At 54.7% G+C, this 19,817-nt stretch overlaps 1 protein-coding gene across 11 annotated transcripts in view; it reads right to left on the bottom strand.

Annotated features, from left to right (window-relative positions):
• ERI3 (ERI1 exoribonuclease family member 3) overlaps window positions 1-19,817 on the bottom strand; it is a 125,286-nt gene that overhangs the window by 15,161 nt on the left and 90,308 nt on the right. For 8 of the 11 annotated variants that reach the window (XM_080800342.1, XM_080800341.1, XM_080800343.1 and 5 more), the window contains one exon: window positions 9,619-9,718. The exons of the other annotated variants lie outside the window; for them this stretch is intronic. In XM_080800342.1, coding sequence (XP_080656468.1) covers window positions 9,619-9,718 — 100 coding nt within the window. The remainder of the gene's footprint in view (window positions 1-9,618; window positions 9,719-19,817) is intronic. 11 annotated transcript variants of the gene reach the window in all.

Below are 19,817 nucleotides of genomic sequence, written 5' to 3'. Positions count from 1 at the left end.
TCTGTGGGCATTTCCCCAGGAATCCCTTGGTGGCTCCAGGGACCCTAGTTCTCAAGAATGATCCCCAAATGGCCCCACCTCGTTTTTGAACCAAATGTAGCTCTGCCAGGGCAGAGGCTTCACTGTGCACATGGTCAGGGTTTGTAATTCTATTCAAAGTGGCCACTTTGAAAATCCATATGTCTCCAGGCTCCCTGTACATCATGGTGTCAAGTCCTGGAGCAGAGGCATCCATCAGCACCTCCCGACGCCATGGTCTGTGTGCCCACACGCCTCTTCCCACCCTGTGCCTGTCCTTGGCTCCCGGCCGCTCGGGCAGTACTAGCTGGCCCCGGGCAAAGGCTCACGCTGGCCTGCCTGCTGGGCCCCACAGTACCCTTGCCTGCAGACCAGTTCGGCTGCTGGGCCCCACCCCTGCCCCAAATGCTGCCTCGGCTCTGCCTGCTTCTCCAATCTCTCGGAGCTAGGCAGCCAGCACGGAGGCAGCCTCGATAACTTGCTAACGTGCTGCCCATGCTGTTCTTAAAAATTTATGACTGTGCAACATGAAAAATCCGGCTGAGGAGCCGTCATTAGCGGCGCTGCCTCCCTCCCCCACCAGAGCCGCCCTCGTAAATTGAGATTTATGGCTGCAGCAGGCGGGGCGGGGGCGTGTGCAGGCGGTGAGGATGTTGTGGGGGAGACAGGGAGACCGATGAGCCGGCGGTGGGGCCGGGGGCTCCCCCCTGCGGCAGCTCCAGCTTATCACAGTCTGCGGTGAGACCCACGGAGAGCAAGGTCTTGGCTGGGGTGCAAGCCTGGCACAGGTGCTGGATTCCGCCTAGCCGCGGGACTGGACAAGGAGGGGCCTATCCTCTGCCATCACTGGCTCCTTCAGGTGGAGGACCAGATCCTGAGGTCCAGGTGCGGAGCAAAGGCCTCTCAGGAGGATGACCTGAGGAGGAAGAAAGTTGGACCGAGGGAGGCAGCATCGTGCTCGCTGGAGTCACAAGGCCTGCGCCCCAGAGCCAGTTTCTCCAACCAGAAGCACATAGGTTGGCTGTGACTGTGGTAACCCCACAGAAAACTGGAGGGCAGGCAGGGAGTGGGGAAGGAGGGTGCCAGCCTCTTTCCTCCTCCTCTATTCTCTTGTAAGGAGGGCTGGAGGAGAGGACCTTGGTGTGGGGTGGGGGTTGGGGAGGGCAAGCCCTAGACCCAGGCTGAGGCTGAAGAGGAGGTAATCCTACAAGCCATTCCCCACTGAAGCCCCCGCCAACAGACCCCTCCTATTACCTCCCCGCTGCCTCCTCCCCTGCTCACTTAGCCCTGTCAGCCAGGCCATTATGAAATTGGGGTTTCATTTACAGACTAATTAAACATTACAGCTTGTTCACAATTACAACGCGGGGATGAGGGAGTAACTAATTACGGAAGAAATGAGCTAACATTTATCTCTGCTCCCACCCTCCCTCTCCCCACTGCCCCCCCAATCTGGCTTCCTCCCACTCTCTGGTCAGTACCTGCTCTCTAGGCTTATTTCCTAGGATGGGGGACTGGAAAGGCCCAGCACCCACCCACCCCGGACACAAGATCTGACTATTGTTCCCAGACACTCTGGGGAGGGGCTCATCTCCAAGGACCCTGCTGCAGGAGACAGGGGTTTTGTGCAAGACCTTGGGTGTGACGAAAGTGAGGGTCCCTGTGATGGTATGTGTGACTATGACATGAGGGGAGGGTCGGAGAGACACTCTACTTCGGTGTGTGTGTGACAGTACAGTGGGGCTGTGTGGCTCTATGTCGCTCTACCTTGCAGAGCACGGTTTTGGTGTGACTGCTGGAGACAACTATTTGTGTGATGGGGCATGCGTGTGAATGAACCACACCCTCACCCTCAAACCCCAGACAGAACAGACAAGAACTAGGTGGTTGCAGGAGGTGATGGTCAAAGCAGCCCTAGGCCCAAATCTCCACTGGGCAGCCCTATTCATTCCTGCCTCAGAAGCAAGAAAGGGAGCAAGGTTACCCTGTGCTGGGAGCTCAGCTCATCCCTGCCCTCAGGTTGGTCTTGGCCTCTGGCCAGATGCCCCCTGGGGCCCAAGAAGCCTCCTGGGGGCCTGGGGTGCCCCCTGTGGGCAGGAGTCCTGGGGTCTGGCTGGCCTGCCGCAGAGTTTAATAATAGTAACAGTGAGAGTAAGCGTTTCCATCCTTCCTGCCTTTGGGCAGAAGAAGAAAGGAAAGAGGAGGGAGAGGAGGGAGTGGAGGGAGCGGGCTGAAGGGAGGCTTTGAGGCCTCAGAACTCACATCAAACGGCCGGATCTGGGCCTAATTGTCTGACCCCTGCCCCTGCCTTCAATCAGCTCTGCGGCTCCCCGCCCGCCCCTCGCCTAACTAGCAGCCATGTTCTCCTCATTAGGACAAGCTCCCCTTGCACACGTGTCCCCGGACATGTCCCCAGCACTCTCGGCGTCCAACCCTGCCTGGTGGGAGGGTACAGTGGGGACCCAGTTTTGGAGGGGCCCCTGGGACAGCTCTACCCTCCACCACCACAGCTGCCTGGACCGAGATGCTCAGCCCCTCTTCTTGAGCTGCAGGGGCCTGGATGCCACATGTGGTGACATATCCTGGGGCTGGCTCAGCCGCTGGGTGCGTTCTGTCCTCTGTGCGTCCTTCTTGCTACAGCCCGACTGTCTCAGACACATTGCTCCTGAGGGCGGCATGTGTTTGAATCCTGTCCCTTTTGGTCTGGTTCAGCCTGGCAGGGGTTCTGGTCTGGGTCAGGGTCTGTGTTCAGAGGCTGGGAGCGGAAGGAAAGTGTCTGCCCACTGTACAAGGGTGGCTCCCTTCCACCGGCCCAGGCATGCTGATTGTGGAGTGTCTGGGTCTGCTGCCACAGCAGTGAAGCCACAGAACTGGGTGGTTTCGAGCTCTGGCCTTAGAGAGATACATGCTTAAATTCCAGCTCTCCCACATCCCTGCTCTGCTGCCTGGGGTGAACGGGAACCTTCCTGAGCTCCAGTGTGCTCACATACGCTAGTGCAGACAGCCCCTAGCTCACAGGGTTTGGGAATGAGATGACAGCTGGGAACTCCTCTGTACTACATCAGGCGCTCAGTAAATGTGGGGTACCAGTGTTGGAAGGCGATTTAGACCAAGTTGCCCCTCCACAGGCTAAAGCCCCACTGTGCCCAGGCGGGGTCTGGGCCCTGGTCACAAGGTGTCAAGGAGGAACTGGGGCTAACACTGGGCAGAAGCACCCGATGCTGGATGTCACACAGAGGCTTCAGGTGGCAAGGTCAGGGCCCAGCTTAAGGACTGTTGGGGGGCGTTAGGTCAGCTGAGTGGGTCTGGGGCTGGTCCATGAGGCGTGGCCCCACCCAGGAGTACTGAGGGCCTGGGAGGAGGCATGCTGTGAACACCACCAGAGTGAAGGCTGTTTGGTTACACATGGCGCTCATTTCCAGGGTACCAGACCTGGATGCAATCCGGGGAGGGGCTGGCCTGGTCTGGGCCCTGACATTGTCTCTCACCTTAAACCAGTGGTAATGACTTGCAAATATTGATGAAAACGCAAACTAGAGAGATTGTGTTTTTCGGGGAGTGAAGGTGGGGAGCGGGGATAAGGAGGAAAATAAACTGAAATGAAGTCCAGTTATCTCCCATCTGTGGCTGCTCCTAATCCCCCAGCCCAAAGGAATCCAATGCAGCCCCTTATCTGCCCTGTCAATCACTCCATCACCGCCCAGTGCTCAGTGGGCACCACACATCCTCACACTCAAACACATGCTCACACACGCACACACACGCACACACTCACTCCACCGACTCTTGCTCCAACACTCCCGCCCACCCCCAGCCCATTACTCCTCTGAGTAGGAGCCGCCAGCACGCAGGTCCTGCCAGATGGATGCAATTTGCATAATATCAGCAGCGGAGGCTGCAAGATCACCAGGGGTCAGGGCGCTGACATCCCCGCACAGTCTATCTGCAAGTGCTAATTTGGCCGGCATTGATCTGTCTTTCTGATTTCTTTGTCATTTACGTGTGCGACGGTTTGACAGGAGATACAGAGAGAGACAAGGGGAGGCCAGGCCGGCTGGGGGCTAGGAAGGTAGGGAAACAAAGATTGTACTTCCCAGTGCATCACACACACACACAACACATACACACATATACCAGAACCTTCCCCCATCCATCCGGCAGTCCGCTTGTCCATCCGTCCAGCCATTTTTCCACCTGTGGTTGCTACTGAAGACCAGAGCCTGGTGTCTGGCAAGGACCCATTCCTCAGACATCCCCGGGGCTCTGAGGGCACCAGCTCAGGAAGGAAGGAGTACCCCTCCAGGGGAACACTGCCTTGAGGCAGGCCAGTGGAGCCCATCGATGCCTAGAGAGCTATCCCTTCTCATAGCCACCCGTCCCCCAGCTGCTCACTTTCTCTGGGCCACACCAGAAACAAGTAGATGGAGTGGGGGGTGGGGGTGGAGCCAAGGAAGCACATACTCAAGCTCTCTCTGCCCCCTCCTGAACCCACCCTGAAGACGGCCAAAGTGGAGGGACTTGGGGGTGGCCTGAGCAGCACCTTTCTGCCTCTCTGGGATAGCCAGGGAGAGGGCTACTAGGTCTGCAGAGGCCTTATATCAATACTCACCACCCTCAGGTCTTCCAAAGCCCAGACTAGTTTTTAGCTGATTCTGAAGCCCCTTAGCTCAGCCAGAAAGCCTTAAATCAGACCAGATCTAAATGCTACCCGCTCAACCCTCGGCCACTGTCCCCACATTCTTCCGTGCCTTGGGAGAAGGGTGCCCCATAGGGATGGGGCACTGCCTGGATAGATGTCAATGGTAGGGGGAGGGGAGGAAAAGACTGCAACTCTGGAAAGAAAGAACCCACTGCAGAGAAGTGAACATGGTCACTCTGTCAAGGGAGGAAGAGGGGCCTGAGCCTTCCAAGGGTGAAAACCCCCCTCCCTGACAGCCACAGTGGCTCTGTCTTGGCCCCACCTCCTTTCCCTTGCCGATGGCAGCAGAGCAGGGTGATCAGAAGGAACTCCCTGCTGGGCAAGAGGGGGGCTGGCGTTTGGTGTGTGCTAATCCCGGGCCTGAGGTCTTCAGAGGGACCTGGGGAACTTCAAGGAGGGGAAAGCAAAGCTGTACTGTAGACGAGCTCATTAGCCAGCACCCCCACACCCCCACGAGGAGGAGGGCGGGCGGCCCAGGGAGCGTGGCGGCAGAGGCGGCAGAGAAAAGGCTGTCACTGTCCTTTCTTCCTTTTGGTACAAGCATCTCCCTGAGCCGACGATTCTCCTGCAGTGACACCTCTCACGGGAGCTAATGAGATCCGTGTCACAGAGCTAATGCGCTCTGACTGGACTCTTGATAGACACCCTACTCCTTCAGGGGAGACCACAGGCCAGTACTGCCCCCCTGGGGCCAGGCTCCCACCTTGCCTCCTGCCAGCCCAGCTCTTTTTGCCAAACCACGCTGGGCAACGACTTCCTGAGAGTCCACTTGGTGTCTGGCTGTCCCTCCTTACCGTGAGCCTCAGAGGGACCCTCCTCAGGCCCTGAGCAGAGGAGCTAAGGAACCAGGGCAGGACCACCCAGTGGGCATCAGGGAAGTTTCCAGTTACTCTCCTAGCCAGCTGAAATCAGCAGTCTGTGGGGCCGCCATGTCCCCAAAACAGGTGAGATTTTACTGATGTTTCCTGTGCAGATTTCTGGGACCTGCTGTTAAGAGATATCAAGTATGGAGGGCCTGAACATCACCTCCGACAAACTGTGAATGCAGTCCAAGGCTGTATTTTGTACATGCACACTGGGAAGTCCAGACAAGATTCCCAGAAGAGGTGGCCCCTGGAAAACGGGCAGGATTTTCCTGGTCAATGAGGTGGAGAGCAAACAAATCAGAGTAAGAACTGTCAGAGCCAGAAGGAGGTCAGAAGCCAAGAGTTGCTGGGCTCTGGCTCTGAGGGCAACTGTAGCAGGCGTGAAAGGGTGGCAATGCCTCCTTTCCTTTCTTCCTTGACAAGGCTTTGTCAAGGCCTGTCTGTTCACACTGATTGAGGAAAATGAGGGAAGTGAGCTTGTGTTCTTCCTCATGTCTCTGTTGGTAGCACAAAGCCCAACACCAAAAAGGTGCCTTCTAGTTCAGCACAGCAGTAAGAACATAGAGCCTGCACTCAGACGGACCTGGGTTTGAGCCCTGCTCTTCAATTCAACCAGCTGTGACCTCAACTTCCTAGTCTATAAAATGGGAATGCTAATGCCTGCCTTCCATAAAACTGATATGAAAATTACATTAGTTAATAAAGAGCACCCCCAAATGCTTGCTGACCCTTTGTAGAAACACGAGAAGCACCGCACAGCGCTCCGAAGGCACCTGCAGTGGCCGCCCTGCCCCGAAGCCTTTGGTCCACAGCAAGGGTGCAGACGGAGTCCGCGGACCGCCAGGCGTCAGCAGTCCCCCATATGTGGTCCCTCTTCACCCACACCCCGCTCCACACCACCCTGTTCACGGGGCTCACAAGGCCAAATCCACCACCCGAGGAGGACATGTCCCTCTCCTGACTCAGAGGCCATGCTGACAGCCCCCGACACCCCTGTCTGCCTGGAGCTCCACCACCTCTCCCTCCAATAGCCAGGGCCAACTGGACCTGTGCTGACGACCGTACCTGAGCTCCGTGGGGGCAGGGCACTCTGACATCCTCACCAATACACCTATCACGGCTCCTGACACATATAACAGGTGCAAGGTAAACATTCACTGATGGGTCTTCTGCCTCCATTCCCATGGCTCCTGCTGGCTCTGAATTAACCGTCGCCTCCATGAACCTTACAGAACCACCCCCTCTGCAGTTTCTCCTTGCTAGTCCTCCCCGTGAAACCTCTCAGACTTCTCGAATTACAGCCCAACTCTGACCAGGGCACTGCTCTGCCAGGATGCCCCCCGGCTCCCCGCAAACAGTTCAGCCATGTACATTCATCCCAGCGGGCCCTCTCCCCTTCTATAGCCTACCGCCCAGCCCCAGGCTGGCCGCCCAACCCTCTAGCACACCTGCCCCTCGCTCTCTCAGCACCACCACACCGGGTGCTCAGCCCACCCAGGTAGGCCCACAAACTGCCCCTGCCACCCATACCTTAGAAAGAGGCTCTGGAGCTCTCTCGAGGTCCTAGGATTATCAGTGATTTACGCACAGAGAAACTGCCTACCCGCCCCCCATAGCATCATGGGAGAGCCAAGCGGATCCCAGAGATGGGTAAGCTGTGGAATCTGTGGAACCCTTGGCCCCCATCACCAATGCCGCCCCCCCCTCAATATGCATACCACTCCCCACTTCAGGCTGGCAGCTCCTCACGCAGTTAATTAGCACTATGTCACTGAGGACCAGCCTGAGTGGCCAGTGACAGGAGCTGACCCTTGACCCCAGGGCTGGGAAACAGTCCACATCAAACTCTTACAGCGCGACCCTTTTAGCACGCACAGTAACTCGGGGCACCGCCAGCTGAAGCTCATTAAAGCTGTCTCTTTGGCGCGAGGGCCATTAACCTCACTGCTCAAAACCAACGCCTCCCCTCCCCGCCTCTCCCAGCCCAATTAATGCCCTGCATCCTCCCTCCCCTCCAAACACCCTCACCCACACCTCGGAGCCAGCTGGGAGCTGGCAGGGCAGCCCTCTGTGCTCAGAGATACAAAGACCCAGTGCAAGGAACCCCACGGGCCCTGTGGAGGCCATGGTGCTGGCAGGGCCACGGGGGAGGGGGAGCTGCTTGAGCACCTACTATGTGCCAGGCCAGACACCACACAGCCCTTTACACAGGAAGCTTCACAGAACCTCCCCAACAGCCCTGAGAGGCACTGGCACTGTCCCTTGTCTGAGCTCACAGGGCTCTGGGTGGCAGAGCCAGAACTACTTCTAGCTCCAAAGCCCTTACCCCATTGTCACTTGTAACCGTGGACTGTTCCCTGTGGCCCAGCCAGATGGAAAAACCTTCTTCCCTAGAGAGGGAACACCTCAGGAGTCTTAACAGAGAGGGAGGAGGAAGTTCTTCCTCTCACAAACACACCCTGGGACACATCTGCAGACACAGGGCACCCAGCTTAAGGCTGACCCAGCCCCATGATCCCTCTGGCAGTGAGACTCAACTACTGACAGTGTGTGCTGACTCCTGATCATCCTGCAAGGGTCTCCTGACTCAGAAGTCTTTCTTCTCTAGGAAACTCCCTGCTGAGCTCCCAAGCATATGACCTTGCTAGGTTTGGGGTCTCCTCCAGGTTGTATGGGATAACTCCTATGGAAGGGAAAAGCAGCTGCTGTGGGGTACCCCTAATTCCTTAGAGCTGCTGACTGATTCCTCTTTCCCTCCACCCTGGACCCCAGAGGAGCCTTGGGGTGTCCCAACAAGAATGATACACGGCATCCCTGAAGTCAGTGAGATGTACATAAATGAGCAGAAGTCACTTTGGCCCCTGAAGACGGGGGAATCCTCCCTTGGGACAGCCTAGGTGCTCCTATCACAGCCCTTAGTACCTAGTTCAGTCTCCATCTCGTCCTAGGATATGACCTCCTTGAGGACAAGCATCTCCACTCAGCATGCCCAGCACCCACTATGTACCAGTGATCTCTGTGGAAAGGATGAAGGGCTAGTCTGTGACAGGTGACTGGGTCCTTTTGGTGTATCTTGCCGGTGCCTCTGCCACCATAGCTCCCCACAGGTACACAGGTTATGATTATACCACCTCCCAGGAGTACCACTCCCCCGCCCTTGCTCCTCCCCACTTGGAACAAAGCCTGTGCTTGTCAAGTATCCCACCTGAAAGCATTTGCATGACGTGTGCTCGCACACAGAATATCAGATACACAGAAATGAACAGACACACTTTCTGGTGGATACACACACAGGTTGATGGCCGCTTCCATATACAGACAAATGCCCTCAGGAAAATCAACCCAGATATATCATTACACTCACTCACACCCCTGCCCAATACTGATATATCCGAAGTTAGCAGAGCCTCCAATGCCTAGAACCACAGCCACTCCAGCCCCCTCCAAGCAGGGATCCCTCTGAGGGTGCACCCCCACCTGGTACCCCAAGTGGCCCCTCCCAACCCAGGCACCACTCAATGGAGGCTGCTGCTCCTGCGGGGGAGTCAATACCCTGTGGACGGAGCCATCGGTCAGAAGGACCCCGACTAATTAAAAGCTGGTGAGGTTTAAATAATTCATCTCCTTAACTCCCATTGATCGCCCAGTTTAGTAGCCACAGACTTGAAACAATATTAAACAGCCTCCTCTAGCTCCACGGGGGTGGGTAAGCTGACATGTGCCCACCCCTCTGAGGACATCACCCACCAGAGATGCAGGCAGGTTTGGGGGCATCTTGCCCTGAATCCAAGGCCACCTGTGACCCACCCAAAGCCCAGACCCCAGTCTCCTCCTAAACAGTGTTTTGAGAGATCTTTTCCAGTGGTCCGGTTCCATTTTCCCATACACCACCCTCCTTCCCCACTCCCCCCAGCTATGGAAAGCACCCCGTTAGAGCACACGATGAGCCACAGAACCCCTCTGTGTGCCAGGGGACTGGGGCATGCGGGCAGGGGGCTGACTGAGCTGCCAGGGGGTATATGTGGAGGGACTGACCAATGCCGCTGTGGGGCCGGCCTATGTGTTGAAGGCTGAGGCCCTTGTTCATGTCTAGAAGTCCATTCTTGGGCCAGCAGCCCATGGCGAAGCTGTAAGCCTGGAAGACAGGAGGCAAGAATGGTTAACAGAGGCCCTGACCCCCAGGACTCACCACCTCCACCCTCCAGCCAAATCTTCCCCCTAAGGGCTTACTCTCATTATGTCATTTCATGAGAGTCCCTGCACTAGGTCCCCTTTCCACCAGGGCCCCCACCAGAAAATCCCTTCCTCTTTCAGAGGTCCTTTTGTCCTAGGCATCTCCCCATCAGAGATCTCCAGCCCCCAATGGATACACCCTTGCCAGGCTCCTCCTTCTCAGGACCATCGTGTCATCAGGGCACCCCCTTCACCAGGCAGCCCTGTTAGATAACCCCCCTAGGGTACCCAGCACTGTGCTGGGCCCCTCCCCACGGTACTGCTGGTCACAAAGCCTGGTGTCAGGAAGGACCTGGAGACCAACATATGCAAACTGCACTCTGTATAGGAAAACTGAAGCAGGATGGGGCTGACCACCTGCCCTTGGTCTGTTTGCTTTAGACCGAGAGGCAGGCCAGGCTGTGGAAGGCTGAATGCCATGCGTAGGCTCAACAGAGGAGGGCTAAGGTCACCTGGTCGACTCAAGCAGCTGTGAGGGGAACACATGAAGAGTGTGTGGGTATGTGTGTGTGTGTGTTTGTGTGTGTGCGTGCACACCAGAATGTGTGTGTGGTAGGGGGAACAGATCTCTGCTGAAGGTCAAGTGCTCACTTATGCATATTCAAAGCGGCCACCCATCGATCTGTACTTAATTGTTTTCCTGGGGTTGGGGAAGGAAGTGCTGGGGGCATCGATCTGCTCAGGCCCCTAGCACTTCATTGCCCCCCTCCATCCCCTGCTCGCGCCACCTGGCCGCCACCAACCTCCATGGTGGGGGGCGGTACATGGCAGGACGAGGGATGGCACTTTTCTTTCACAATCCCTTACAGGCACAACAGACTTGACATCACAGATGAGGAAACTGAGGCCCAGAAAGAAGAGATTTGCAAGGGTTAGAATGCTATTGAGTGGCCTAGTAAGAACTGAATTCCTGCTCCACCTGCTAGCGAAGTCCTGGGCTTCTACCAGGGGGCTTGTGTAGCTGGCTGGCCTTCAGACATTACCCATCCCCTCACCTTTTAAGTCCTGGAACCCCAGGCTACCCTGGTCCCAGTGGCAGGAAGCATATGGGATGTGGTCAACAGGAGTGTAGCTTGGGGGAGTTCCCAAAAGCTCAGTGCGGAGACCACGAGGTGAACTAAGGGGACTGCAGCCACATTCAGACAGGCACTGCAGTGGCCCCACCCATGCCCCGGACTGGAGGTCCCCATCCCACTAGAGACTCCCTCACAGCAAGGAGGGCCTAACACGGGGTCAAAAACCAAAGACAGGAGGCTGGACACAGAGTCCGTGCTGAGGCCAAGGGGTTGGTACCCTTCCTTCCCAGCTGCAGAAACCAAGCCCTGGTCCTGAGAGTCCTTCAACCTAAGTGCCCTCCGGAGCCGCTTTCCTTGACCACAGAGGTACCAGCCACAATTCAACATCCCAGCCAACCCTCCCACACTTTCCCAGGCCACAGCTGGACCCCCAAATCAGGGGCTGAGTGTGAGGCTCAAGGGCAGGGGAGAGAACACTGGCTTGTGGCCAGGGCAGAGCTGGGGGAAGGCAGGCAGCGAGGGAAGTAGCCGGTGGGTGGTGCACAGCTGGACGAGCTGCTGAGCCTGGTCAGGGCCATGGCTGGAGCGCAGTGGGCCAGAGAGCAGTGGCGGGCCGGCTTTCAAGTACTTTAAAATCACTTACAAAGGCCGGATTAAACGATCAGAAATTCCATTTAATAGGACAAATAAAGAAATAACAATCTACCCTATCAGCCTGGAGAAGGCGAGCTGGATGGGTTTTTTTCCCCCTCTAAAAAGGAAAAAGGGAAGGAAGGGGGAAAAAAGAAGGATAATGTGTGTTTACTCAAGCAAAGAAAAAAATATTTAAGTGATGTCGGGGAGAAGATTGCAGTAACTAGTGAAGAATAACATCGTCTACTTTGCTGTCAAATCACACCCGAATTTCAGTAATAGATTCTCGGCTGACACTCAATTCAATTCGAAGGTGATCCTGCTTTATCCCAGCCCATCAAATATTAAACACTTGCATTAGCAGGTGCTGCCGCTTCTCGGCTTAAAGCGGCGGGCGGGCAGCGGGCTGCGGAGGCCCCTCTGCTCTGCTCGCGGCTTGGGGACAGGGCAGCTCCGTTATCTGCCCGTCACCCCGAGTCTTATCACAGCTCAGCGGGAAGACCACTTCAGATAACGCTTGCCCTTACGCGTCACCGTGATTAGATTATTATAATAATTATGACTCCCCAAGATCTCCCCTAGACTGGGACAAGTGGAAGGGGGGTGGCGGGCCGGGCTGAGCCTGGCTGGACGAGGGCAAGTCGAAAACCCAGGCAGGGAAGCAGAGGTAGCAGGCAAGGCAGCGGTCCTGGTCCCGCCTGACGGATGCCTTTCAGGAAGGGCAGCCTAGCTTGTCAGAGCGAGGGCGAGATGAATTGGCGTCTCCAGCGTGGCCGCGGGTGTCATGCGCACAGTTTCATACTCCCAGATAAGGCATGATAACCAATTGCTGCCGTGACATGGCCTCATCCAGTACTTCCTCAGGGGGGCACAGGCGGGAGGAAGGGGGCAGCACGTGCACATGGGTCTGCCAAGCTCCTAATAAGAGGGATTTCATTTTTACAAATGCTGCTTCCAGCGGGGCCTTCACATACCAGCCAAAGTCCAAAATGATATTAAAAACGGTTAATTAAAACTGCTCTCCTTCAGCCTGGGCTATCCCCCTGCTGCCCCTGCTGAGAACCCTGGCATGTCTCCCCCAGGTACTGTCACACACCCTGCAGAGCTGAACCTTCAGAAGTGACCACCAGCCTCAAGGAACCCCCACAGGCACAGTCCCACAAGCTCCCTCCAACTCCTGCCATCTGAGGTACCCCTCAGCCACAGCCAGCAGATGCAGAAAGCCACCCAGAGAACACAGGGTCCTACAGCAATCTGTGTTCCTACCCATGTGTGGTCTGGATCCTCACACCTGCTACCCTTCTACACCTGTACCCACATGCCCACCACCCCCAGCGCTCACTTCTAAAGTCTCTCCCTGCCAGATACACACACCATCAAGTGAGCACACCCACAGAGACACCAAACTCTCCCTTGGGTTACTCGGTGCATCCTTCCACTCCCCACTCCCTCCAGACATCCTCCCCAAGATTACATCCATCTGTGAATCTGAGCAGAGCCTTCCCAGGAGCCCCGCTCAGGACAAGGTGATGTAGGTTGTGTCTCGGAGATTCTGGCTGAGAAGTCAAGGCTGGGACCTAGGGAACCAGCAGAACAGGAGAATCAGGGAGGCTATCCCCTGCGGCTGCCCACAGGGGCACTGGAGGGAAGCAGGCCTGTGTGAGGTTGGAAGCAGCTAGGAAAACTTCCTGGAGGGAGTGGTAGTGGAGGGCTGAGCGGGAGTTTGACAACACTCCAGGCAGGAGACACAGCAAGGACAAAGGAGAATGGCAGGAGCAGGCTTGGTGAGAGCACAGACCAGGGCTTGTGTGTGGCTGGGGCAGCCCACAAGGACAGAAAGAGCCCCATCTTCAGGTGCTGCCTCCCAGCTCTGTGTTCCAATGGCAACACTGGCATCAATCAAGGGACCTTATTACTTGTCCATCCTCTTTTTTCCACCTGCTCCTTTTCCCTGCTCCCTCCTTCTCTCCTGCCAGCCTGCAAGGACCTAGGAGTTTTCTGACCTCAGTCAGCAAGGGGTGGGAAAATGTTTTAAGAGCTCTCACCAAGAGCCTGTGCCCAAGCCCCTTTTCCATACTGGTTCTGAATTCTTAGGGTGCCACTTCCCCAGCTGCCCCTCTCCTGGCCACCAGGACCCACCTGCCCAGCTGTGGCTTCCTGGCCAAAGAGTGGGGCAGGTGGAGCTGGGGTGAAAGATGCTGGGTCTACCAAACCACCCCACCGCAGCCCTGTGCCAGGCAGGCACACACACTTCCCATCCCCTGGGCTGCTGTAATTTCCATGCGCGGGGAAGCAGGTGCTGAGCTGCTCCCGGCTGGCTCTTCTCTCTCGCGGCTCTGCCCGCCTTGGCTGCTGCCCCATTAGCTTAGTGGCCAGCCATCTGCGACGGGCCTGCCGCGCAGCCCTGCTGTAGGCGCGGCGGGTGGCCCCCTGTGTAACAGGGAGCTTTGCCATTAGCGCCTTTAATATTCTGACACCTCAGCACAGCCTGCTATTACATGCAAACGCTGATCGCCCTGTGAAATTACATTGCTGGGCCCGCGAAATGGAATCGTGTATAATCAGCCTCCTCCATGCACTGTCAGTCCCATCACAAACACGGCGCCCGGCGGCTTACGGGGGCTTAGCAGCTGCGACAAGTGTATTGGGTTTAATAGATGAAGTAGCCCTCATCGGCAGCAGCATCAGATCCTTCAAAGAGGAAGGAAGAGGCATCAATGGCTGCGAGGGTGCCTCTGCCCACCCATTCACTACCTGCCAGGGCCCTGAAGAGGGGGGCCACTGAGTGGTCAGGGCAGTGGCTGGGGTTAGAACCCAGCTCAAACTGCATACAGAAGCACAGATGGCTCTGTAACTTCCGGAAAACCCAGAGCTTCCAAGCTGCAACCAGCACATGGGACCCACCCAGCTTCCTCATCATGGGGGGAAGAGCAGGCCTTTAACCAGACCTCTGGGTGACATGTCACCTGGTGGACCCAAGGCTGATGGGTCATTTCCCAAGATGAGGAATCCAATCAAATCACCTGCCATTCCCACGAACACCCAAAAGATGAAGCTGTAAGGGGGAAGCTCTGGATGATGCGGGAGAGAAAACCTGACAGACACAACTACTACTTAAGTCCTTATCTAATTGGCCAGCACTTCTCTAGTTGGTGAACCAAGTACCAAGGACAGAGGTAAACATGAGGATGGCAGACCCAGCAGCCCAGGCCTCGGAGAAAGGCAGTGTGGTTGAGCTCAGGAGTCAGACAAGCATGAATTCGGTTCCCAGTCTGCCAGTTATTAGCACTGTCACTTGGGAGGAGTTGCCAAATGTCTCTGAGCCTCAGTTCCCTATACTATAACATGGGAGGCCAGTTCTTTCTCCGGGTATACCTGAGGTCACTCAGAACATCCACTCCCACTGCGACCTCCAGATATTCTTGGCACTGTCACCTGAAATGCCTTTGAGAATGCGGTTCCCTCTCCCTTTCCTGGGCTCAGCCAAGCACCAGTTGTAGCAGACTGTGTTTTCCAGGGATGGCTGCAACACCATGTCCCATCTCATATGCTCTTCTTCCAATGTGACTTTGACTCCCCTGTTATCAAGAGAGGGAGTCTATGCCCCTCTCTTCGAAACAGCATAGGCTGTTGGGACTATTTCAACTAGCAGAGTAATGCAGAAGTAATGCTATGCGACTTCAAGGCGATTTCAGAAATAGAGGAGGCAGCTTCCTCCTCATTCATTGGAACACTTGCCGGGGAGCCCTGAGGGGCTCCGGAGGTACATAGCCAGACAGCCCCAGGGCAGCCATCTTGTGAGGAAGCCCACACTAGTCTGTGCAGAGACCACATACAGAAGCCATGAGAATAGGCAAGGAAAGAGAGATGCCCGCAGCCAGCTCCCAGCTGATCCAATCACGCCCTGTGCTGGCTCCAAGGACTAACTACAAATGAATGAGAGAAGTTGAGCCAGAACAAATTTACTGAGCCCCTCCTAAATTCCTGACCCACAGAAACCATGAGATAAAATCAGATAGCTATTGTGTTAAGTCACTAAATTTGGGGGTGACTAATTATGTAGCAATACTAGCTAGAAAACCAATACCTACTCAATTCTGGATATACTCTGCCAATACCCCTTCAACTTCTTGCTGCTTTGAGACTATTCCTCCCCTCTCTCTGGGACTCCATTCCAGGTCATCATACTGGGTAACTTTAGTATCTACAGGGCAGCCCAGCCATGAACCTGGCCTTTCAGTTTCTCAACTTCCTGTGCTCTAATGACCTTCTCCTCTACCTATTTCAGCCAGCCGTAGGGAGTGGGTACTTGAAGTGGTAGATCCCAGGGCTCCAGGCCTGGTAGACAGAGGATCAAGACCAGAAGGGGATGGACAGACTAGGAAAAGAGCAAGAGTAGAGGTACAGAAGCTGGCAGGATAGGAGGCTGGGGTCAGAGTGGAATCTGTCATTGTAAAATTTCTGAGGGAGAGCAGTTCTGGTTGATAACAAGGCCCCAGGATCTACCAGTTCAAGCACCCACTTCACGGTCTTCAAGCCCCCCGCCCACTTATCCAAGTACACCTTCCCTGAGAAAACCCAATGGTGACTCCATTTCTCCACACCTGAACCTGAGCTAAGCAATGCCAGAAAGTCACTCTGATGCATAGAAAGTGGCCACAGTGGGTCCAAGATCACAAAGTGAGCAATTCTCAGTGGTATGCAACACTCCTACTCTTCTCTGACTTTCACAAAGCTCATAAAAGGTGTGGCGCAGAACTCTTTCAACTGCATGCCCCTCGTCTACAGATGCATCTGTACCCTTCCCCACCTGCTCCTCCACCAGTGCTGTTCCAACAGAAGGGACACCTTGCTTCTTGTCTAAGGCCAATCCCGTACTTGTGCTTGACATCTCACCCTTCTCCTGCCTGCTTGGTCCTCCTCAATCTGGGATCCCCTTTCTTTCTAATCTTTAACCTCTCCCTCTCTGCTGGCTCCTTACCACTAGCATTCTAGCAAATGTCTGAATCTCTATCATAGAACTTTACAGAATTTATGTCTCAGGTTCCTCTTTATAAAATGGGGGTAGTAACAGTTTCTTTTTTTTTTTTTAAGATTTTATTTATTTATTTGACAGAGATCACAAGTAGGCAGAGAGGCAGGCAGAGAGAGAGGGGGAAGCAGGCTCCCCACTGAGCAGAGAGCCCGATGCGGGGCTCGACCCCAGGACCCTGGGATCATGACCTGAGCCGAAGGCAGAGGCTTTAACCCACTGAGCCACCCAGGTGCCCCGGTAATAACAGTTTCTATCCCACAGAACTGATGTGAGGATTAAATGAATTATTGTGTGTAAAATGTTTAAAACAATGCCCAGTCCTCTGAAATTTATGTCAGTATTAGATTATTATTTTTAAAGCCCTCCATTCACTCCAGGTCCCCACCTGGTGACTGACTGTTTTCCTGTTAACAACCAAACTTCTCAAGGTTATCTCCACTCGCCTCCACTCACCTCCCCCGTTGCTCCTTCACCCCTGCAGTCTGCCTTCTGGCCTGACCGGTGTCATTCAGCTCCTGCTAAAGCCAACAGTCCTCCTCACGCTGCCCACACCTAGGGACGGTTTCAGAGCTTTGCTGTCCCCGCCTCTCTGCAGCCTGCTTCAGCTTTTACACTCTTCTCCTTTAGTTCTCCTTGAGTTCTCTTATCTCTCTGCCCTGCCACTTTCCTCATACTCTCCCTGTAGTCCCCTCTGCGTGCAGACCATCCTCCTCATGCCCTCAGGTCTTCTCGCTTCCTGTCTTCCTTCGTCTACACTCTACCTACCTACCCTCTCCCCAGGTGACTTTTTCAACTTCCTGTCTTCCACCTCTCCACCTTCCAAATCGATACTCTTTGCCACTACTTGAGTATAAACACATATTTTCTATTGCCTACCTGACATTTCTACCTGGATTTCACTCAGGTACTTCATTCTCAAACATCAAAACAAAACAAAACAAAAAACCCCAAACTAAAAAAACCTGTTTCAACATCTCCTCTCCCAAGTTATCCTTCTCTCGGGTTCCCAAATCCCAGTGAAAGCCATTATCATTTCTGTAGTCTATCAGAAGTCCTTTTTCTTCTTTACTGCCCCCTGAGTCCTGGGATTGCTGTTTCATGCCTCCAAGACTTGACTTGAGCAATTCCTTCAGCCTGCCTAGAATGCCCTTGGCCTTCTCTCACTTTTTGTCCTAGTAAACACGTACTCTTCTTTCACTGCTGACTCCAAGTCTTTACCAAGTCCTCCTTGACTTGTCCCTTCTTTAAAGCCATCCACACTCTGAACAGCATCTGTAATACCAGGTTTGTTCATGTAACTGTTACCCCATGACGGTGCTGGGAGATTCTTAAGGTCAGGGGCTGGCTCTGCTGTTTCTCCAAATGGTCTTCATTGAGGGGAAGGGAAAATAAAACCTCTCTTTGGGATTAACTTTGCCAAGCGGAAAAGTCTGGTTTTCAGAGTTGCTGCTCCTGTTGACCCTACCTAGTCTCCTTCGAGAACCACTGCTGTTCTTGCCCAGCAGACCAGCAATCCCCCCACAGCCAACCTTAGAACTGGGGGCTCGGCTGTCTGTGTTAGGAGAGAAGGGGAGACTGTCCCTCCTTCTCTTTTTCTGAGCTCTTTGGCTTTACGGGTAGCTCCCACTCCACTCCTGTGACCCAGCAGAGCAGCAAGAGGATGGACACGCACATCAGCTGACACATCCCATCCTCTCTACGTCTGGTAGGTAGTATGTCCACAGTGTTCCCTGGTCAGGGGTCCCAGAGCTGCCGCCGCCTCTGTCCATCAACAGACCTTGAGTGGGATGATTATTGTCTCTGTGTACTTAATCTTCCTCCACACAGCCCACAGCGGGACGGCTGCCTCCAGGGAGCTGGACTACCACTACAGCAAAGGCTGGGGCTGCAGCATTGGGAGGACAGCTGCCAACTTAGCTGGATCCCACGAGGGTCCTGAGTCTATGTTCAGGTGGAGTAATCCAGAGCCTTTGCTTCACTGCTGAGTCAGAGGGGACTTGGGGACACCGAGGTTTCTGAGGCGAGAACCAGATAAGGAGCTCCTGAGCCACGCTGCCTGAGCCCCCATGGAAGAGGCTGGCCTCTCTGGGGCACCACACGCACTGTCATAGAGTCAAAGGCAGCAGGTCTCAGCCAGCTGCCCAGGGTGAGAGCTACCTTGTGAATTTTCTTTGTTTTCATTACAATTTCCTCTCCCATTGCTTCTTTTTAGCCAGCCCTCTCCTCCCCGGGGTGCTGGGGATTGAATGAAACACCACCCCCGGCTCCAATAAGTGTATTTCAATTACATCTGTCACTGCATAACGATATAATGATATATCATGTGATATTAAATCCATGGTAATCATATCAGGGATTTTTTTTAATCGTGCACTAATCGCATTATTACATCTCTATAATTAACAACAGGAGGTATGGAAATTCAGTTAAGGCAGAAGGCTCAATGTACTCCCCTCACCCCATCCATGCCCTAGCTTCCCCAGATTAGGGCCCAATTAGGAGTTGGGAACTGCAGGGCACCAACATGATGGGCCAAAGCTTCCACTTCCCAGTGCCTTGGCCATGGGCAGAGCCTTCAGCATCCAGGGCTGGCAGAGATAGGACAGACTGAGACCAGGAGCATCTTGTAGACGATCAGAAAAGAGCCTGGGGTGGAGGCCACACAGAGAGGCCCAATGACGAGGCTCAGCTGGGCCTTCTAAACCTCCTGTCCCTGCAGCACCAAATCTTCTCCATGGGGAGGGGTGTTACCTTTCCTTCCAACCAGCAAGGTTCTCAAAGGTGCTTGCAAGGCACAAGGCAAATTCCTGCCTCATGGTCTCCTAGATCAGAATTCCTCTTGCTACTGCTACACACATTCCCTCTCTCTGACCTGGCCCACTGTGGTGGCAGCTCTTAATATCACCAGGTCCAGCAGCTGTGATGTCGCTACCTCTTGGTCCTGAAATCCCTGAGCTGAACAAACCAAATTCGCCTGGGTCCATTCCTCCCCAATTCTTTCTCTGAAGCCTGTCCCTTCATATTGCATGACAAGTGGGGTTTTTGATAACCACTGGGGTTGTTCTCCCATCCCCCAGAATGGTCCAGGTTCTTACGTCCTCCAACCCAGACCTATATGGAGAGGGGAGGGGCCTGGGACTGCAGCTTGAACTATGTCAAATGACCCTGTCTCTCCCACCTTCCTCCCCCCCCCCTTTCCTGATACTGAGCTGTTAGGGCTAATCCCCTCAGGGGTGTCAGAACCAGTCTGCAAAGCAGAATTCTGTGTTTCAAGTCCAAAGCTTTGAACTTGGCATGTAACTAGTCCTCAGTGAGGG

Source organism: Martes martes (assembly GCF_963455335.1).
Source record: "Martes martes genome assembly, chromosome: 4".
Taxonomy (NCBI): Eukaryota; Metazoa; Chordata; class Mammalia; order Carnivora; family Mustelidae; genus Martes; species Martes martes.
Note: the sequence above shows the minus strand (reverse complement) of the source record. Positions and strands in the feature narration are given on the sequence as shown.